This window comes from Panthera pardus, unplaced genomic scaffold, assembly GCF_024362965.1.
Source record: "Panthera pardus isolate Hobbes unplaced genomic scaffold, ASM2436296v1 HiC_scaffold_24, whole genome shotgun sequence".
In the NCBI taxonomy this organism is placed as follows: domain Eukaryota; kingdom Metazoa; phylum Chordata; class Mammalia; order Carnivora; family Felidae; genus Panthera; species Panthera pardus.
In genome coordinates this window covers 135,718,704-135,741,188 of record NW_026526810.1, presented here as the reverse complement: position 1 = coordinate 135,741,188, position 22,485 = coordinate 135,718,704, and the positions used below count along the sequence as shown (strand labels likewise).

The following is a 22,485-nucleotide window of genomic DNA, read 5'->3' as shown; positions in this document are numbered from 1 at the left end:
TTGTCAAACAGACCACGTGCAAGTTTTAGTTACAAAAAGGACAAGTCCTCATTAGTGGGAAAGCTAATCCACAGCAGAGCCTTCTTAAGTTTGGGCGAAAAGACGGCGAATCACGCTGTGGGCTCAGGGCAAACTGTGACGCTGGCGGGACTCACCGTGACAGGCTTGGTCTTCTCCCAGTCCGTCAGCAGGTCGGTGGTGCGGCTCTCCACGGCCCGGTCCTCCTGCACGATCTTCATCTGCAGGTTTGCCACCTGCTGCTGAATGGCAGAGTCCTTCCGCCGCATGATGTCGTTGAAGGCCCCCCACTCACCCTCTATGTTGTCGATGTAGAGCCAGGAGGGCGGGAACTGGAACCTCTGCTTCTCCAGCAGGCGCTGGCCATTGCGGTAGAGCTGCGCGGGTCAGAACACAGGTGGTTGTAGTTCTAGAATCACAGAGACTGTCGTCAGACCCCCACGTAAAGGGAAGACGGCGTGCGGCTACAGAACACACAACAACGCCTGCTCTTCTCCGGAAACCTTCCACGCTGAGAGCACGGCGCTCAGGGAGCAGCGGGGCCCGGGCCCGCCGCGGCTGGTGCGTCACCGTGCCTGGCTGCAGCCGGGGGGCCCGGCCAGGATCGAAGGCACGCTGGGCTGTGCTTCACCCCCTCCTTCCAAATTACAAACAGAACGCAAGTCTGAGGACTCGAAGAACAACCACTAAAGTAAAAGATTTTAAAAGGCAAAACGCGGTGGACCTCAAACCTCGAGAGCTGTTTAAAACGCGGATCCCCAGGATGCCAGTGCCTGCCCTCAAGCAGCCCGTCAGGTGGCTGTCAGGAAGACGGTGGTGGCCTGTAGGCACCTAATTTCTGAAGCCGTGCCTCACGAGGTGATGATGAGAATTTTCACCGTTCACAGAGCTCACCTCAACTTGTTTCTCAAACTGTTTTATCTTTCGTTTCAAAGACTGCACGTAGGTGATGAAGGTCACCGCGTCCGAGGTGCTGGCCGTGTCCACCGAGTGCTGCTCCAACTCCTGCCGTGACTGTGTGGAGAGAGCACAGGAATTCAACACGGAGCCGAGGGTTTGCCGGCAGACTCGCGACACGGCCAGGATCCCGCCTCCTCACCTTCGAGATCTGGGAATGGAATTCTGTCATGTTTGACCCGAGCATCTGCCCAAATTTGCTGAGAACCTCCTTATGCCAAGAGTCGTACTTCAAGTTCACCTTGGACTGCACCTGTGGGGGAACGAGCCCAGGACGACAGATCGTCAGTCCCTCGCGCCGGGGTGTTCACGCTTCCACGCGTCCTCGTCACCCGCAGACGCTGCCTTTACAGCGACCTCCACCCCCTGCCCCGGGGGGGCGGAGCTCACCTTGCCGTAATCTATGACTACTGGCCCAAACTCCTTCTTGGTTTCCGCATTGTCAAAAGTTCCTCGGGCCTTCCGTATTTGCACCAGGAGAGCCTGCCATTTGTTGAGATCTTCTCCGAGTCTGTTGTAGATGTTTTCGGCTTGCATGTCCCACAGGCACTGGTACTGAAGCCAGACCTGCAGGTGGACGGGAGGGTCAGATAGCACAGCTGGGCCTCTTACAGAATGTTCACACGCATTAGGTTCACGTCTCACTCGTTGTCAATACTGTCAGAAAAATTCACTTCAAATTCTCCGAATTTTTATATTAAAAAGGAGTAACATTTAGTGCTGTCTAAAATAATAGTTAATATTCTGTAAGATCTGTCCTACCATTCACTGGCTGCTTTCAAATAAGCAAGTGTCATCAATTACATCATATTAGACACACATTACATAGATTTCGGCTCCCGTGTTCATCAGACCTCATATTCACTATGTCTAAACACCCTCCACAACGTATTTCAATGAGACGGGGAGCTTCTCACCTTCACGTACTGCTCGACCTCAGTCACGATGCCCATGACCGCAGAGTAGGACTCTTCCAGGGCAACGGGGCCATCAGGCATCCGCGTTAAAGCATTCCGGTAGAATTTCTCTTCTTCAGTCAATTCGTAATGAACACCCACCTAAGCAAGCAGAACCAGAAGAAACACAAGCAGTGTGTACAAAGATGTTCATCTCAGAGCCACCTTTCACCGAATTCAAACGAACCGAAGCAAGAGCCCGCTATACAAATGGCATTTGGAACATCTGCTTACCCCAGCCACAAGAAATCAGAGGCCTCCTCAACTCATCAACCAGTGAAGGGACATCAGATCAAGCACAAGTTAGAAAACCCAAAAACCGCTACAGAGCACTTTGAGACCTCTCTCTCATCTGAGAGCAGAACATTAAAGGCAATGTCCAAAGAATGGAGATTTCCATGACCAAATATTTACACCGACTTGGACGATGGAAGCGATGACACATGCATCGTTTCAATGATCTGAGTGCTGGCTATGTGCCAGGCACTGCTGTGGGCACAAGAAACAGACAAAAAACTCTGCTCACATGGGCTTACGCTCTGTGGGAGGAGAGATACTTCTCAGCAGGTGAGAAGTACTATGGAAATAAAGCAGGAAAGAGGAGGGCTGGGAGTGTGGGGTTGGGGAAGGTCAGGGAAGGCCTCACTGAGCAGGACCAGGAGAGGGAGGGAGTGAGCCATGTCAGTATGTTGCTACCGGGGGTTCTGAACAGGGAGGTCAGCAAGTGCAAAGGCCCAGGGGCAGGAGCCTGCCTGGAATGTGAAGAGAGCAAGAGGCCAGTGTGGCTGGAACAGAGCCAGCGAGGGAGATACTGGCACTCAAGTCAGAGAAGCAACGAGCGGCATATTACGTGGGGCCCAGCACTCTGCCATGGGACATGGGCTTTCATGGGGAGTGACACGAGAAGCCATCAACAGGCTCTGGGAAGAAGTGTTGGGACGGACATAAAATCTAAGACTTTGGCTGCTGTGTTGAAAACAGATTTTAGCAGGGGGCAAAGGCAGACAGAGACCTGTCAGAAGGGAACTTTAAGAATCCAAGTGAGGGATGATGGTACCTTGGACCAGTGGGATCAGTGGATGTGGGAAAAAGAAGATCAGGGTTAACTCTGCAGATGGAAACAGTGGGAGGCAAGGGTGACACCCCAGCTTGGCCCTGAGCAGGCTGAAGGCAGAGAAAAGGAGTGGGGGTGGCAGCTAGTCTGAGGGAGGGGGTCAGACGCACACTCAGTTTTCGCACCCATCGGTCTTGTGGAGATGCCCGGGGGGCGGGCTGGGGAGATGGGTCTAGAGCTCAGGATAAAGGCCGGGCTGGAGGTATGAGCCCAGTTGTCCCATCTGGCCGGCAATGGACCAGGTGAGACAGGTGCTGGGGATGGAGAGTGCACTCAAACAGTAGGAGCCAGAAGAGAGAGCCAAGGAAGAGCCACAGGGGACACTGGCCAGGGAGGTGGGAGGAAAACCAGGACAGCCAAGCGGAACAAGCATATCAAGTGGGCGGGGGGGGGGGGGGGGGGTGGTGCACACCGTCACATCCTGCCACTGACACTTCTCAAGGGCTGAGAAGCCTGCCATAACAGCAGGGAAACGCCTGTGACCCTGATGCCTGAGGGGCTGGACCCGGAGCAGGTGTGCAGACGAGTTCTCTGTGTTTTCACCAAGGGGAGCTGAGAAGTAAGGTGGCTAGAGGGTGACAGGAGGCTCAGCAGAGGGAAGGGGAGCTGAGAAGTAAGGTGGCTAGAGGGTGACAGGAGGCTCAGCAGAGGGAAGGGGAGCTGGGCCACAGAGCAGGGGCACGGGCTCCAGCGTCAGAGGGGCTGGCTTCTGTTTGGTTCAGTGTGGAGACAACAGGACAGCAGTGTGAACGGACACCTGACGAGAAATATCCTGCAGTCTGCACACTCCCAGAGCGAAAGGAACGGTTCATAGCTCGGTTCGGATTAGCTGGTCACCACCAAGGCTGAGTCTACGGGGGGGTTGCTACCACAAAAACACCTCAGAACTGAGCCTATGCTGCTTATATTCAAAGCTGAGACTTTCTAGAAGAGCCTGTTGCAACAGAGGTTATGGAAATCTGCTTATTCGAAAACCACCAGTCTTGTTTAGAAGTAATGTTGCTCAGACCAGGGACTAAACAGTCTTTTCAGTTTTCCTTTTGCTCCAAAAGCACATTATTATTATTGATACTCTTATTAAAGAGTATATCCGGGATTTGTTTTAAAATAGTCTGGTGGGGAGGAGGAGGAGGGAAAGGAATAAAAATTTAAATTGGCCACATGATAAACAAAGCAGGCTGATGTGAATCATGAGATTCCCTCTACTTTTGTATCTACAAACTTCTATATTAAAAAGTGGGGGTGGGGAGAAAGAGGAATTAAAAGACAGGTTCATGGGGGAAATTTCTGAGAGACTACCGAAATCAGAACTGCAGATGCAACGATTTGGGAAAGCAGCCACTGGGGAAAAATGCCAAGTCACATAAGCTTTCCTCTAGCTTTCCCTTAGAATGCAGAGTCCCAAGTCGGGAGTCTTGAAAGACATATGGAGAGCACCATTTCAAGGGATATGGAGGAGAGGCGGCGCCCCAGGGCCCTAGGGAGGCCTGGGCAGAGGCCATGTGGTGCGAGTCCCCGGAAGGCTCACCTGGTACCTCTGACTCTGGATCCTGGGCAGAGACAGCACAACCATCTTCCAGGCAAACATTTCCTGGTACAGCTTGTACCTGCACTCTTCGATGGGCGGGTTCAAATAGATGACCTGATTGGTTATCCTTAGCTCATGAACGACATTCTGTAAAGGGAAGATTTCATTTCTTACTCAAATATCTATTTCAATAATAGGCTTTCATGCATTTGTGCCGCCAGAATCAGTATTCACAAGAAGGGTGATCATTTCTGGATTAAAAATCTAATACCGAAGCATGGCACTGATGTACTAGTAAATTACCGAACGCCTCCAGGGGCCACCTTCAATCAAACGGTACCGGATATACACGTACGTGATCGTCACTCAGTAATTCCCTCAAGTACAATTGGGTGCTTGGAAAGTTTAAATTCAAAATTGGGTAAAAAGTATACAAATTATAGCTTAGTTATTTTTGTCATACAAAGCATTAGAATAATTTTAAATGAATTTTCTTGAAAGAAAGTACTTTCTCAAAGTAAAAAAAGTGGTTTTGATGCATAATATTTTTCTCCCTCTGAATTATGAACCTACTTGAGTCTGAACCACGGGTCTGTTACTTTAATGGACATCATGGTCTGCTGTAGCCCATGTGTGGAGTGCATGGCCCTCCCCAGAGGATAAGAAGCCAGAGGGCAGGCACTGCTTAGGCGCTTCCTGGATCCCCCGTGCGTAGGTGCTGAACACACAATGGGTGCTCAATGGCACTATCTGCTTTAATATGCGTGGTGATCTCTGGACATAATGACCTCAGGACCTCACAACCCTGTGTCACTGATGCAGCCACACGAGACTGGCATTAGCTGTCAGACATGCGGCACGGGCGTAGGTTTAGGAGTCAAGGTGAGTCTGTGCCACCTGCCAGTGCCTGCTTTAAGCTGAGCAAGATTTCCACCTCCACCTCCACTGGGTAACTGCTCTGGCTTACACAGACCCATTTGCTTGTCTGCATCTCTGTATTTTAAAAAGTATGCTTTGGGAATAAATGTGCAATATTCAAAACCGAAAACATTTTTCAAGCATTAAGAGGAAAAAAAAAAAAAAAGAGAAGGTAACGTCTGGGTAGGAAAAAAGCAGCCAATTGTTTCTCCCACATCAAAGTTTTTACCTTTAGTTCTTTTAGACCTCTGTTTTGTGAGGTAGTCTTACTGGTAAATTGAACACAAATGCAATAAACTACCTGAAACAAATGTATGGCTTAATGAACTACTGTAAGGCAGACACTTTTGTAACTGACGCCCAGATTAGTAGACAGGACCTACTAGCACAGCTTGAATTAACACACTTTTCTAGACAGCTTGCTGGGCTCCAGCTGGCCACTCCTTCACTCAAATGGGAAATGGGGGGCTTGGGGACCAAGACTGCTGTCCTGTGTGGAGGCCACCGTGCTGGTGCACTCTTCCATGACTCTGAGAAGATTGTGTGAAAACAGTGGCATTTTAGCGTCAGTCTGAATTTTCCTCGTACTAGGTTACGCTCAGTACTTGAAATGGTTTCTTGCATGTATGCCTGGAAAGTAGAGATTTTTTTTCCAGTGTAGTTTTTTTCCAATTTACATTAAAAAAATTTTTTTTGATGTTTATTTTTTAAAGAGAGAGAGAGAGAGAGAGCGCGCGCGCGTGAGTGGGGGGAGGGGCAGAGAGAGAGGGAGACACAAAATCCCAAGCAGACTCCAGGCTCTGAGCTGTCAGCACAGAGCCCAACGCAGGGCTCAAACCCAACGAACCATGAGATCATGACCTGAGCCAAGTCAGAAGCTTAACCGACTGAGCCTCCCAGGCACCCCCAAGTGTAGATTTTTTTCTAAAATTTATTTCCCATTTAAAAAAAATGTCTGTTTTTGAAATTATTTTAGACTTCCAGGAGAGTTGCAAAGAAAGTATGAAGAGTTTTCGTGCACTCTTGACCAACTCTCTGTAATGTTAACATCTAACACGTCACAATTACCAAAACCAAGAAATTAACATTGATACAACACTGACTAAAATCCTGACTTCAGTCAGATCTCCCAGGACCCCACAACATAGTTACTCGTCACATGCCTGAACCCCTTCCAACCTGTGACATCTCTGTTCCTCCTTGTCTTTGTCTCACGACCTCGACACTTTGGAAGGGTACTGGTGAGGTGTTCTGTAAGGGATGTCTGACCTTTTCTCATGATTAGAGAGTCTGGGAGGTGTGGGGACAAAGAACACAGAGGGTGGGGTGGTATCTGTCAGGTTTCTCCACTGTGAAGTGGCCTTCTCACTGGTACTTCTCAAGGGGGAGAATCTTCTGTTCGATTTACTAGCAAATCGGACGCCCCGGGAAATACTCACTTTAATCTTTGGCTCCCCACCAGGCTTGTGACTAACTTGTGGTGCGTCTGTATCCATGTCAACTTCTGCTTTATCTTCAGCTTGTCCGAGGAGCACCTGGGTCCAGGCTCTCAGGCCAGCTTGTAGGCGAACACCCAGTATTCTTTCAATCTACGGAGAAAGTAGTGTCGGAAAACAGTGTCCTTCCAAAAGGCAGGTCGGCAAGCATGTCAGATAGAAAGCCGATGCTTCAGGTCGAGGGTCACAGTTGCTCCCACACCCTTCATCTCAGCCTGATCCCCCCCTTCCCCACCCTGTGCCTCTCCCAGACTCGGAGACCCTGACCTCCATCCGGGGGTAACCTAACCACCAACCCTCTGATCTGTCAGGGACAAATGCAGCAGATACAGTCACAGTCTTGCCGTTCCCTCAACGAACTAGAAAATTTACAAAACAAAAGTAGTTTCCTGGTAGCCTCAGAGGTAAAACTAGCAATCTATGATGTGGAGAATAAACCATTTTCTCTTTTATGAAGTTGAGATATGACTGACATGTAACATCCTATCAGCTTCAGATGAACATAATGATTTCATATTTATGTACATGGCAAAGTCACCACATACAGGTGACCGTCTTCTTTTAACAAGCGAAGAAAAAAGTCTCGCTTGATCGAGAACGAGAGAAGTACCTTTCCTACGAACAGGACACCTATACATCTTTGCGCAGAGTCTGTCTTGGGCCACAAAACCATCCTGGGAATGCTGGAAGGGCAGCTGTGACAAAGCCCGAGACTTCCAGTAGATTCAGAAGAGTGGGTTTTGTTAATTTTCCCCGCCAGTGTTCCACGTGTGGATACACTGCACCTTTGTGGGTCACAGGCTTTCTCTTTAAAATGGATAACTAAGGTGCTTCAGAGCTGCCTAGCCACCACCGCCCATGGAGCAGCTCTGTCATGAAATATCCCACTTCCCGGGATTCCCCACGGATGCTCTCTGATGTCCAGCAATGAGAAAGCCACATGTGGTGTTAAGTATGTTTCAAACACATGTGCACTTTAACCTCCCCGCAGACCCCTACAGGGGTGAGCCCCAATCCTCTACGAGAGGAATAAGAGGTGGTTACTGGGCATTTCCTTTTTTTTTTTTTTTTTAAAGTAAGCTCTAGGCCCAACGTGGGGCTTGAACTCATGACCCAGAGATCAAGAGTTGCACACCCTACTGACTCAGCCAGCCAGGCACCCCCAGGCATTTAAGTTGGGTGGTCGAGAGGGGCAGAGTGTCAGAGAAGGATGCCTGGAGGGAAGGCCAGGGAAGACGACCTTTATCAGGTGAGCAGGGAAGGGCAGGCAGGAAGCTGTCAGGTATTCAGAAGATAAAGAGAATCCCCCCACCTCACCACCTCAACTTGGAATGGACAGGAGTATTGCTAGAACCACACAGCTTGGCTCTGTCATTACCTAAATGGGATTTCTGGAGGGGAAACTGGACCACTGATGGTAATTTCTATGGAAAAATACTTTTCAGTCACTAATGAACTTACAAAATAGGGTCCACCCTTATATTGCTAGTAGAAAAATGAAAACCACGATAACACTCCCATCCCTCACCTCCATGTCAAGCTTATTGACCCAGATGGGCAAGTTGGAATAGGAGTGCAGGTTTAAGTCGTCCACGGCTTTCTGAACTCTGTTCAAGATCTCTGAGAAAGTCCTGTGATCATACATGCAAGTCTCCAGGGAACGGACTTCCAGGTCGATTTTTTCTTCTATTATTAGCAGATCATCCACCTAAAGGCAGGCACATTTATTATTTAAAACAGCCATTCACTCTATTCCTTTATGCTTGTGTACATTCTCCTCAATGAACAAATATTCACGGTAAAGGAGTTCTTTCCATGAATAGCTAATCCTATCTGTTGGTGTAAGAACACTTATTCCCACTCCTGTGTTTCCACAGAGGGAAGGAAAACGTATGGAAATGATCAAGGTCTCCCCCTTACTCCCTCCTGCTCACAGGAAGGGTGACCTCTGAATGAGAAGTCTGCTCCGCTCAGTGCCTTCTCTGTCGCAAGCGCCAGCCTGTAGGCCAGACGGCTTACGACCATCCGGCTATGCTAGGGTCTGGGAAGCAAGTCTAGGTCTAGGGGGACTGACGGCCAGAGCCCCATTCTCCGCGTAGCTGTATCAGTAGTAAAGCTCTCATTTTGCTCCGTCAGACTCCCGTGTTCTTCATCTCTCCGCTGGTTTCTAAACTCAGTTACCTAACGGCCTTCCCAGAGCACCATCAAACAGCACAGTAAGTAAAAGGGCTTCCTCTCCCCTTCAGCACACACGGCCCAATGCCACACCCGTCGGGAAGGCCTCCTGTGGGAGAGCTACCAGGTGAACAGAGTGAGCTGTCTCTGCGTTCAGTTCACTCCCAGGGAACAGGAGATCAACGCACCTTTTCCTGGAAGTTGAAGACGGTCTCCGCCAAGCGCTGCACGTAGGGGTCGAGCTTGTAGGATTCCCACACCAGCGCGATGCCCTCTGCGATCAGAGCCTGCACCTCCTTCTTCAAGCCGGCCACCAGAAGGGAAATGGTGTTGCGCTCCTCCACCTTCTCACAGGTCCGCTCGTAGGTGCGGACGCTCTCGATCAGCGAGATGGCAAACGGGTAGAGCTGGTTTGCTTGATGGGCCTTGTTCACAATCGCCAGCGGGACTCGGAAACCAAGCCACTTGAGATTTCGAACTTCCTTTGAAAGCGTGATGATCTCGGGAAGGAAGTTAACTTTCAGCTTAAGGACGTTTCCAGTTCGGCCGCGGACCCGGGTGCTTTCGATGGTGAAGATGCGCCCCGAGACGCCCAGGTTGCGCTGCTGCACCTTCCGGGCCCAGTCGTCGAAGATCTCCTGAGTGTTGAGCTTCATGCGGAAGCTGTCCCCATCCTGCTTCAGCTTCTGGCCCTCCACGTGGTTCTCCCAGCCCTTGCCCAGCACGTCCTCCACGCGCTTCATGTAGGCGCTCAGCTGGCGGTCGATCTGCTTCGCCCAGATGATGGAGCCCGACACCGGGGGCAGGTCGCGCACATGGCTCATCTTACACGCCTGACTCTGTGGGTACTGAACCTTGAACTTGTCGTGGAGAGACTCAATGTCGTCTTTCACGCGCTGGATTAGCTGGGTCTGGTACTCGCGGATGGCCCCACGGATGTGAGGCCTGACGAACAGCGCGTTGAACCGGGAGAAAATCCTGAACATCTCGTTAGCGTTCTTGGCTGTGCCAAGCTGATCCCTAAGGCGAGCGGTGATCCGGGTCTCCACCCTGTCGATCCGCTCATCGTATCTCTTCATGGCGGCCTCCCAAGCTTCCGTGCCTTCCTTGGAGACGTCTAGCCCGTCCACTTCCTTGACGTTCTCGTACGCGAGGTTGACCTCCTCAATGGCATTCGCGTCTGCGGCATCAAAGAGAACCTCTGCCACTTTCATGTCCTGAGGCTCGGGGACTTCTCCTTGGTTCTGCTGTGCGACTGCCGTGACCTGAAAGAGAAGGATTCGTGACAGAAAGGTTGACGGCACAAAGACTGCCGTTTGGCTGTGCACCCGGAGTGCAGCCAGTCCGCTCTGTAAGTTTTTAACTTTTAGCCAAATGTTTTAGAACCACAACTCAACAAGACCACGAAAAATACCACAGAGTATATTCTAACTCTGCCCATAAAGATCTACTGACAATGTAGTTTTGGTGCCTGAGAAGCTAAAATAACATGTTAAAACCTGGGCTTTGAGTATTTGCCTCTTCAGTGTTTTGTCTACAATTAAAACTGCACTGAAACGCTCAGGAATTCAGAGGAGAGCTATGTGCAAACTCGGTGTCCAACATAGTCTTTGTTTTCGATTCTTTTTTTTTTTTTTTTTAATGAGTTTCCAGGTTTATTTATTTATTTAGAGAGAGGGAGAGAGAGAGAGCGCGCACACGTGTAAGCAGGGGAGAGGCAGAGAGAGAGAGAGAGAGAGAGAGAGAGAGAGAGAGAGAGAGAGAGGGACAGAGAGAATCCCAAGTAGGCTCCGCACTGTCCACGCAGAGCCTGACGCGAGGCTTGATCTCACAAACTGTGAGATCATGATATGAGCTGAGATCACAAGTTGGACGCTTAACTGACTGAGTCACCTAGGTGCCCCTTCCTTTTGATTCTTAAAACTTTAATTATAATTCGTGGGTAAATACCTCAGCAGAGGGATAGACAGATAAACGCTCAGTAAGAGAGAAGAATCCCCCATTCCACTCCCTGAAGCCCCCCCTAGAGAGCAGAACAGAGCGTGAGCTTTACGTCAGGTGTCAGACTTCCACACATTATCTCCTGCCCACACTCCCACAGAATTATAAAGCCAGGTGGGGGTCTTCATCTGTGTCCACAGATGTCTTGGATGAAATTTAGATGGTCTGGGAATTTGGGGGAAATTATCATCATTATTTTCACTAACCCCTAACTAAAATTTAGCATTTCCTATAATTATGAATACACACAACAGTCACACATAGTCCCTTGAGGTTCTGTGGCTTTGTCACCAATAAAGTGCTTCTTCATTATGTGTGTACCTATCTTTTTTTTTTTTAATGTTTATTTTTGAAAGAGAGAGAGAGACAAAGTACGAGCAGGGGAGGGGCAGAAAAAAAGGGAGACACAGAATCCGAGGCAGGCTCCAGGTTCTGAGCTGTCACCACAGAGCCCAACGTGGGGCTCAAACTCATGAGCTGTGGGATCATGACCTGCACTGAGGTCAGATGCCCAATCCACTGAGCCACCCAGGTGCCCCTATATCTTGAAATCCTGCTTATGCTCATCACTTCAAAATTATGGTATTAATATGGCCCCTCACTAGATCTTGCTATTTTAAGTGTTCATGGAGGAGCACACAGATTACTAGATTTTATTAATTTAATTAATAAATTTCTAATTTATTGGTAATTGTTCCTTTGTAAACTCATACATTTTATTTTCTGCATTTAAGAACATTCTAAGTATTCCTAGTAACGGTAGTATGAGGGCAAAAACGGAACAAAATTATTAAAAGTAGTTTTTTCAGGACAATGGAGAAAAACCAAAGGCAGCCAACAAAGGCAGAAAACAGATGTGTTTTCTCATGACAAAGGGCTACCAAATCAGATAAATAACAGCTGTTGGCCTTCTTGCCCGGAGGTGTTCCCATCCCCAGCTCAGGCAGCGAAAACCTGCACTCTGCACTTTGCGGTGGGAGCAGAACAGCAATGTTTCAAGGGGAGATTCGGAAAATGGGAGAGCCTGAGAAGGGCCGGCGTAATAAATTATGGAGACCCTCGGGGAGCACTGTTAAGAATGGACAGTCTGGGGAGATTTACAACTTGCTGTCAACCGAGAATTTTATATCCAGAGACACTATCCTTCAAGTATGAAAATGAAATATTTTTCCTGATCGACAAAAAATGAGGGGATTTGTTGCCGGCAGACCTATGGAACAAGAAATACTATGAGAATTCCTTTAAACTAGAGGGAAGAGACACCAGACAGTAACTCAGGTCCACGAATGAATGAAGGGAACTAGACCAATGATAATATGTGCACAAATGTAAAAGATTATATGTATTACTTTTCTTCTTCTAATTTTTCTAAAATGAACGTGACTGTTTAAAACAAAACTTATGGGGTGCCTGGGTGGCTCAGTCGGTTGAGCATCCGACTTTGGCTCAGGTTATAATCTCACGGCTTGAGAGTTCCAGCCCCACTTTGAGCTCTGTGCTGACAGCTCAGAGCCTGGAGCCTGCTTCAGATTCTGTCTCCCTCTCTCTCTGCTCCTCCCCCACTCATGTTTTCTCTCTCTCTCTCTCAAAAATAAGTAAACATTAAAAAAATAAAAAATAAAACAAAACTTATAACACTGTATTGTTGGGTTTATAGCACATAAAGATGTAATATACGTGACAAGGAAGAAACAGAGCTATAACGGTATGAGATTCCTATAGTTCACTGGAAGTAAGAGTGTATACATACCATGATAAGGATGTATACTGTAATCCCTATAGTATCACCAAGAAAGAAAATTCAAAGAAATAAAGCTACGAGTCTATAGAAGAATTAAAATAATATACTAAAAATAACACAAGAGGAGTGGGCAGAGAAATAGAGGAGCAAAAAGTGAGATAAGCAGGAAACAAATAGCAAATGGCAGCTCTGAATCCAACCATATCAATGACTACATTAAATGTGAACAGACTACTAAACACTCCAATAAAAACATTCTGAGAACGTATTCATGCACATGTAAGTTTATCATTAATTTTACTGATATAAAGGATATGTACCACATGACTTACAAATAAAAAGAAAATGTAAATGACTTCTTAAAATATGTATGCTAAGAAGTACATGGGAAAAAAGGGTTAAGAGACCCCAGGCTATCCACTCTCATCACTTTTGTTCAACACAGTGTTGGAAGTCCTAGCCTTAGCAATCACACAAGAAAAAGAAATAAAAGGCAACCAAATCGGTAAGGAAGAAGTCAGACTTTCACTACTGGCAGACAACATGACATTCTATGTGCAAAATCCAAAAGATTCCACCAAAAAACTGCTAGAACTGATACATAAATTCAGCAAAGTCACAGAATATAAAATCAACATACAGAAATCAGTTGCATTTCTATACACCAATAATGAAGTAGCAGAAAGCAGAAAAAGAATTCAAGGAATTGATCCTATTTATGATTGCACCGAAAACCATAAAATATACAGGAATAAACCTAACCAAAGAGGTAAAAGATCTGTACACTGAAAACTATACAAAGCTTATGAGAGAAATTGAAGAAGATACAAAGAAATGGCAAAACATTCCATGCTTATGGATCAGAAGGACAAATATTAAAATGTCAACACTACCCAAAGCAATCTACACATTCAATGCAATCTCTATCAAAATAACATCAGCATTCTTCACAGAGCTAGAACAATCCAAAAAAAAAAAATGTTTTTTAACATTTATTTATTTTTGAGAGACGGAGAGAGACAGAGCATGAGCAGGGGAGGGGCAAAGAGAGAGTGGGAGACACAGAATCCGAACCAGGCTCCAGGCTCTGAGCTGTCAGCACAGGGCCCGATGTGGGGCTCGAACTCACAAACCACAAGATTGTGACCTGAGCCAAAGTCAGACGCTTAACCAACTGAGCCCACCCAGGCGCTGCAACAATACTAAAATTCGTATGGAATTAGGAAAGACCTTGAACAGCCAAAGCAATCCTGAAAAAGAAAACCAAAGCTGGAGGCATCACAGTTCCATACCTTAGGCTGTATTATAAAGCTGTAATCATCAAGAGAGTATGGTACTGGCACAAAAACAGACACTCAGATCAATGGAACAGAATAGAGAACCCAGAAATGGACCCACAAACATATGGCCAATCTTTGACAAAGCAGGAAAGAATACCCAATGGAAAAAAGACAGTCTCTTCAGCAAATGGTGTTGGGAAAATTGGACAGTGACAAGCAGAAGAATGAACCTGGACCACTTTCTTATACCATACATGAAAATAAACTCAAAATGGATGAAAGACCTAAATGTAAGACAAGAAGCCATCACAATCCTAGAGAAGGAAACAGGCAACAACTGCCTGTTTTGACCTCAGCTGCAGCAACTTCTTACTAGACATGTCTCTGGAGGCAAGGGAAACAAAGGCAAAAATGAACTACTAGGACCTCATCAACATAAGAAGCTTCTGCACAGCAAAGTAAGCAACAAAACTAAAGGCAACTGACAAATTGGGAGAAGATATCTGCAAATGACATATGAAGTAAAGGATTAGTATCCAAAATCTGTAAAGAACTTATCAAACTCAACACCCAAAAAATAAACAATCCAATGAAGAAATGGGCAAAAGACATGAATAGACACTTTTCCAAAGACATCCAGATGGTTAACAGACACATGAAAAGATGCTCAACATTACTCATCATCAGGGAAATACAAATCAAAATCACACTGAGATACCACCTCACCCCTGTCAGAACGGCTAACATTAACAACTCAGGCAACAACAGACGTTGGCGAGGATGCAGAGAAAGGGGAACACTTTTGCGCTGCTGGTGGGAACGCAAACTGGTGCAGCCGCTCTGGAAACCAGTGTGGAGGTCCCTCAAAAACTAAAAATAGAACTACCTTATGACCCAGCAACTCCACTACTAGGTATTTATGCAAAGGATACAAAAATGTTAATTTGAGGGGGCACATGCACCCCAATGTTTAGAGCAGCACTATCAACAATAACCAAATTATGGAAAGAGCCCAATGTCCATCGACTGATAAATAAGAATGTGGTGTGTGTGTGTGTATGTGTATATATATATATATATACTGAGTAGTAACAGTACTACTCAGACATAAGAAATAATGAATTGTCTCCATATGCAATGTGGATGGAGCTACCGTGTATTATCCTAAGCAAAATAAGTCAGAGGAAAGTTAAATATCATATGATTTCACTCATATGTGGAGTTTCAGAAACAAAAACAGATGAACACAGGGGAAGGAAAGGAAAAATAAGACAAAAACAGAGAGGGAGGCAAACCATAAGAGATCCTTAAATACAGAGAGCAAACTGAGGGTTGCTGGAGGGGAGGTGGGTGGGGGGATGGGCTAAATGGGCAATGGGTATTAAGGAGGGCACCTGTTAGGATGAGCCCTGGGTGTTATATATGTAAGTGATGGATCACTAAATTCTATTCCTGAAATCGTTATTACACTCTATGTTAACTAACTCGAATTTAGAAAGAACAACAACAGACCGAGGCTGGAAGGAATCAGTACTAGAACCAAATCTCTCACATGTAAAATAAGGGGCTAACACTTAAATCCCGCACACACATCAGTAAGTGAGCACTAAGCAAAAAGATGCCGAGGATTCATTATTAACAATGTACCCAGGGGTATCTGTGTAGCTCGGTCGGTTGAGCGTCCGTTTTTGGCTCAGGTCATGATCTTGTGGTTCGTGAGTTCAAGCCCTGCGTTGGGCTCTCTGCTGTCAGCGCAGAGCCCGCTTCGGATCCTCTGTCCCCCTTTCTGCCCCTCCCCCACTCTCAAAAATAAATTAAAAACCGTTAAAAAAAAGATGTTCATTAAAAAACAAAACAAAACAAAACAAACCACAATGTACCCCAAATAGCAGGCACTCCTAATGCAGTGAATAAAGCTTCCTGGATGCCATGGTTTCTAGACTGGATTCCCCACCGTTTCACTACAAAAAGTTTTCAACTGCAAGAGGGCTGAAAGAATGACAGACTGAACACCCAGATGCGCCCACCTAGAGTCTATAACATTGGCTATATATTGGCTTTGACATGTATTGGCTAACTTCTCAATCCCGTCTGCATATAGTTGGCCCTTGAAAACACAGGTTTGAACTGCGGGTTCATTTACACGTGTTTTTTTTTTTTTTAAATAACTTTTTTAATATTTATTTTTGAGAGAGAGAGAGAGACAGAGACAGAGTATGAGTGGGGTAGGTACAGAGAGAGAGAGAGAGAGAGAGAGAGACACAGAATGTGAAGCAGGCTCCAGGCTCTGAGCTATCGGCACAGAGCCCAATGTGGGGCTTAAACTTACAAACCATGAGATCATGACCTGAGCCACAGTTGGAAGCTCAAGCAACTGAGCCACCCAGGTGCCCCCACACGGTTTTTTTCAATCCAGCACAGTATATTTTCTTTCTGTTATGGCTTTCTTAATAACATTTTTTTCCTCTAGCTTACTTTACTGTAAGAAAACAGTATATAACATATATGATATACAAAATATGTTAATCAGCCCTTTTTGTTATCAGTAAGGCTTCTGATCAACAGTAAGCTATCAGTAGTTTTTTGTTCTTGTTGTTGTTTTTGAAGACTTTAGTTTTAAGTAATCTCTGCACCCACTGTGGGGCTCGCATTAACAACCCCGAGATCAAGAGTTCTATGCTCCGCTGACTGAGCCAGCCAGGCGCCCCAACAGTTAACTTTTTAGGAAGACAAAAGCTACACGTAGATTTTCGAGAATACACAGGGAGTTGGCACCCTTAACCCCCATGGTGTTCAAGTGTCAAGTGTGGATCAGTCCACACTCTCTTTCTGCACTGGATTTTTTTAAACTGGTTTTTAATCTTTATTTTTGAGAGAGAGAGACAGAGCATGAGCAGGGGAGGGGCAGAGAGAGAGAGGGAGACACAGGATCCAAAGCAGGTTCCAGGCTCCGGGCTATCAGCACAGAGCCCGACACGGGGCTCGAACTCACGAACCGTGAAATCATGACCGGAGTGGAAGTCAGACGCTTTACCGACTGAGCCACCCAGGCACCCCATCTGGACTGGATTTTTTAAAGGAAAGAAATTGTTGAAGAAAAAAGAAAGGTGAATTGAGAAGAAAAAAAAAGCACGTCCAAAGAAAAGGAGTCATTTAATTCTTTTAATAAATCTCAGGTATAGGAAGGCCCAGCTGGCTCAGTCAGAAGAGCGTGCAACTCTTGATCTCAGGGTTGTAAATGTTTGAACCCCACGCTGGGTGTAGAGAGTACTTAAAAAATAAATTGTAAAAAATTAAAATAAATAGGTAAGTAAATCTCAGGCATATGCAATCATTATCTACATTTTGCAAATGAGGAATCTGGGAAAAGGCTTAAAAAACATGTCCAAGTCATACAGCTCGTTAAACGGTGGAATTAGGATTTAAAACCCAGGAAGTCTGGCTCCGGAATTCACGCATTTTGCAGGGAGGGAAGAACGGGAGGAGTAGGAAGACTGAAGGTACAGAATCCCTACATCACCGACAGGACAGGGACAGGATGCAGAGGGAACTACGCAGGCACCTGGTGCGAATCAGAGGGAGCAGTAGTTCATTAGCGTTCTAAGAAAAAGAAAGAAGGGGTTCTAAAAACCACCCATGGATGCAGTTTTAAAATGCGACGCATACCTGTGGCCTCAGGACCCTGACAATGACAGCTCTCAGCTGTTCGTGCTGGCGTCGAAATTTCCTCATCTGGTCAAGGCGAGCCTGAAGCTTCCTGTGGGCAGGGTTGATTCGCCACACCATCTTTAGATTTTCTTCCCTTTTCCTTTTGACGATGTCTCTCAGTAACACCTGAAGCTTCTCGTATTCATCATCCCAAGTCTGAAAGACTTCAAAGCATGCGACCATAACCTAGGATATGATTTTAGAAAGGAGGCTTATTATTACAGCCGTGTTTTCATCTCGGTGCCTGAGGCTGGTTTTCTGATATATTAAAACTTACTTTTTCAAATTCCTCATAAGCAACATGCATCAATTTTCTGGTGCCCAATACTTTGAGTAACTGAGAACTCAAGTCTCTTGAAATTGCTTCCACCAAACGCAGTGCCCTCTGAATGGGGTATTTTGTGTTTCGGATCTTTCTCAGATGGGTGAAAATGGCAACGAGAGCCTGCCTTATTTTGTCCAGCTCAGTGGCAGACAGTAAGTCGTTCAGAGGAAAATCCTTCATCAGGGGGTTATAGTCATTCACAGTCTCCAAAGCCTGCTTTAGACCTGGATTGACCAAGAAACAGTCAATGGTTTGCATGTAAGGTAACACAGGTATAACGTAATGTTCTATGTCAACCACATCTTAATTTAAAGAAAGTGATACAACGAAGAGGCTACTGCTTACAGCTTAATACTGGGTAAGGAAACTGAAATACAGCCTCACGACGGAACACTTTCATGTTGCTGAAGATTCAGTGACACCGAAACCATTTATATTTGAAAAAAAGGAACATGTTATTAACAGGATGATCCTCTGTTAATGAACGGACGGTCTCACTGTTGCTTTTTTAAGAACATCACTCAACTCATGCATACGTTAAAGGCCGTGGGTGATTTCTTTTCTTGCTTTCTATACCATCGAAATGTTCTATGAATAACATTAAGGTTAGAAGAACTACAGTGTTATCATCCTTGGGAACACTAAAACGAAAATGTTACACCCACAGCTCAAGTGAAGGGAGTGTGTTACGGACACAGAATCACAGAAACACCTGGGTCCTAGTCTACTTTCTGACTCCTCTAACATTAAGATTTAAAAAAAAAAAAAAAAAAAAAAAAGGAAGAAGTAAAAGTTTCAGAGGTATATCTAAATTTCAAGGCATAACCTTCAGCATTACTGAATGCTCAGGTAACATGTGCAGTGTGACCAAAGCAACTAGAAGGTTTCTACCTAGAACCTCCTCTAACATTTCAAATGTGGGCAGCACGCCTTTTTTTGGAGGGGAAGGAAAAGAACACGACAAAGACCGCAGCCCTGGCTCCTTGCTCTAACATTCCCTGGTGGGTAGAGCTGGAGAGAAATGCCCAAACATGCCCGGTCATGCAAACAGTTGAGTGCCCAGAGTGTGCCAAGACAACGTCACTCACACTGCTGTCCATTCAGAAAACTAAATTCGTCTTGGCCACTTTTCAGAACAGGGCGAAAGGCTGAACAGGGAAAAGGGGCAGGTAAAAGAGGAAGAGAAAGCACCAACCAGCTCTCCTTCCACAGCCCTGTGGCCAAACAACTTCCGCTTAATGTCAACCGTCCCCCGGCCCGGATTGTCAAAAGCACACTTGACTTTATGCTAAAAAAGTACGGCTCACTCAAGAAACCAAGTAACTGAGAAGCAGGAGGGAAACTCCCAAGGCTCTCTACACTCAGGTCTAGAAATTGGCACATGTTCTCACGACTCCTGAAGGGGCAGGAAGGTATGTGGGAAAATTACTGTCATTACCTAGAACTGGGGGAAAAGGAGACGAGATACAAGAGAGGGAACAGGGAAGATGGTCCATTCATTGATTTTCACTGGAATTATCAGTATGGTCTCACAAAAGCCAGATCAATCTCTTACTGATCACATCATTAGTTCCAGCGTTTACCTGTGTCAGTGTCAAAACTGACAGTGGCATGGAAACGCTTGCCGTGTTTCAAGATATCCAGAGTAAGTAGGACTTCTGGGCTCTCTCGTTTCTCCTGTATGCGGTACAGTGCACGTTCCAAGTTCAACCAAAAACTGATTTCCTGCAAGGCTGTTCCTGAGGCAGGGTCTCTATCAAGTTTGGTCACCTTTAAAGATAAATAACGTTCAAGAGTATTCACTATTTTTAAATAAAAGTAGAAAAATATCATTAATTAAACTCCCGCATTACAACTGAATTTTTGTATCTCAAGTAGATTTTCTTCCGTCAATTGTAAGTGGCTTAACTTGAAAGCAAAGGTATAAGACAGCTGAAATCAATGCTCTCTCAGGGCGAACATTTAAATAACCACACTGTACCCTAACCATTCTACCTGGGCCAACGTTAGCCCTCGGTTGGGCATTCCCAGGACAAAGGGGAGCACCGCTAACATCATCAGAGACTTTACCTCAATGACAAAAATGCAGGCCAGTTTCTGAGAGACATTAAAAAAGAGTGAAGTACTTTACATAATTCATTCAACACCGTGCTCTTACTTTCTGAATTTCTCGGATCCAGCGGTTAACTCCTGATTGTAATTGATTGAGAAAAGTTGGGTCTTCGACCTTATCTCCAAAGTCGGTAACTTTTGGCTTTTCTCCACGTTCGTAACACTGTTTTGCAACATTTGTAATAATGGGATGAATTGGCAGGCTGATCTCTGGAATTTCAATATTCTGCTGCAAGTGAAGGAGTCCCATTTCAAGTTCTGCAATCTTTTTTTCAACGGAGGGAGCCATTTTATCACCATCCCTAAAAAAGTTAACAAAGACTCCAAACTTAGTGTGCTGTTGGTCTCCAAAGAGACCCTATTATTTTAAGTCTGTCAAACATTAATAACATGCATCTTATTAAAGCAAGAGATTTATGTCCTTTTGGAATATTAGCCTTGCCTTCCCAAGTCCCGAATTTTACATTATCTCGCGTGGTCTCCTGAGAACACTCAGGGAAATAGGACATTCAAACCAACAAAGGAAAAATGGTTTTTACCTGTCTGCCTTGCCAGACTCTCTGATATAGGACTTAAAGAAAGGAGCCACCGCATTGCTAATGAAAGAATGCAAGGTTTCATACGGTGAGTCTTCGCTGAGTGTGAGGACCCGAAGCTGAGAAGACACTGGTTTGTCTGCATCAATTACTGGAGTGCGTTTAATGAATGCCAAGCTAAAAGAAAGCCAAAGAAGAAATTAGAACAAAGAGCCTCACTCCTAAATAGTTTTGGTAACTGTCGCCCTTTCTGTATCGCACACAAATTAAAAATTCATTTGAATGTTGTAATTTAAAAATCACAGTAAGAATAGATCAGATTGTCGCTTTTCTGACACTGAAATACATTGCTTATCTTTCTTTACTCGCTTATGTGAGAACAATCGATCGAATCAAGATTAAGGTTTTGGCATGTGACCATGAAACCAGGCAAAGTCAATCTGTCCCATATGTAAGGGTTGAGTTCATAATCTTGGCCTCACGCAAACGAACCTCCGTAGCAACTGCAAGTTACAAGCCACGACATAATTAACTCTGATCTTATGCTAACTTGTACCATTCGTTTATGGCACTAAGTCACATGTCGGCTTGAATAAACGAAAGCCACCCACAGGTTAAAGTGACAAGAGGGCATTCTGGGCCGTGCACAACCTGGCCTAAACCAACTCTTCCAGTTCTATCTCGTTATGTACCCTCTTCCTCACCCAAGACACAACCGAGAACAGATGTCCCATTCTCTAAACATTATGCACCTCTGTGGCTTTGCTTAAGAAATCTACGTTCAGCTGCTGAAATTCCAAGGAACCCTCAAAACCCAATTCCAGCATTACAACACTCTGGGGTCTCCCCTAACCAGAATCACTCTCTCCAATCTCCTTGTTTCATGGTATTCTGCACTGCTAAGATTTCGCCAAGCAGTACACTCAGTTGTGTGTCTGCCAAGCCAATCTTCCTCCCAAAAGACCACAAGCTTCTTGGGAACCAAGTTTTCTCTGTATACCCACTGCCGTATCTTACACATAACAGGTGCTCAAAGGTAGTTACATTAATAGTTCAAAAAAATAGCATTTGAGTTTTCTGTTCCCAGGCCAGTACTTTATACATAACACTTTATATTATTCTAAAAAGTCACTGAAGTTTCCTGCGGTGACACACTGAAAAGGAAGACGTCTTAATAGCATCCCTGCCAACAATGTACAAGCCGAAATCTAATCACCACTAGTCTGTGCTTATCAAAAATGTCAATGTCACGAAAGACACAGAGTTAGATTCTGGATCAAGGAAGTTACTAGAAGGGACATTATTGAGACAATTTGAATATACACAGTACATCAAGAATACTATTGTACCCATACTTCATGAATTTAAAACTTGTATGGAGGCTATGAATAGGAGTATCCTTGTTCTTAAGACATACACTGAAGTATTTAGGAATAAAGGAGCAGGTTGTCTATAACTAACTCTCAAATGGTTCAGGAAAGAAAACAATAGTGCAAACGGGGCCATGTTAACAACTGATATCTGATATCAACTATATATAATTCATGCAACTCTTGTAAGCTTGAAATTATTAAAAATAAAAAGGTTTAAAAAGCAAATACAGTATAAATTAAGCATTTA

General features: G+C 45.3%; 1 protein-coding gene across 1 annotated transcript in view; it reads right to left on the bottom strand.

The window, feature by feature from the left end:
* The window catches only part of DYNC1H1 (dynein cytoplasmic 1 heavy chain 1), a 76,828-nt gene that overhangs the window by 44,867 nt on the left and 9,476 nt on the right, over positions 1 to 22,485 (bottom strand). Inside the window, exons 3-16 of the mRNA XM_019462287.2 lie at positions 20,869 to 21,042; positions 20,376 to 20,631; positions 19,801 to 19,987; positions 18,170 to 18,441; positions 17,851 to 18,078; positions 9,351 to 10,427; positions 8,516 to 8,695; positions 6,931 to 7,080; positions 4,574 to 4,720; positions 1,893 to 2,033; positions 1,366 to 1,542; positions 1,118 to 1,228; positions 913 to 1,032; positions 156 to 395 (exon numbers count right to left, since the gene is read on the bottom strand). Coding sequence (XP_019317832.1) covers positions 156 to 395; positions 913 to 1,032; positions 1,118 to 1,228; positions 1,366 to 1,542; positions 1,893 to 2,033; positions 4,574 to 4,720; positions 6,931 to 7,080; positions 8,516 to 8,695; positions 9,351 to 10,427; positions 17,851 to 18,078; positions 18,170 to 18,441; positions 19,801 to 19,987; positions 20,376 to 20,631; positions 20,869 to 21,042 — 3,460 coding nt within the window. The remainder of the gene's footprint in view (positions 1 to 155; positions 396 to 912; positions 1,033 to 1,117; positions 1,229 to 1,365; positions 1,543 to 1,892; positions 2,034 to 4,573; positions 4,721 to 6,930; positions 7,081 to 8,515; positions 8,696 to 9,350; positions 10,428 to 17,850; positions 18,079 to 18,169; positions 18,442 to 19,800; positions 19,988 to 20,375; positions 20,632 to 20,868; positions 21,043 to 22,485) is intronic.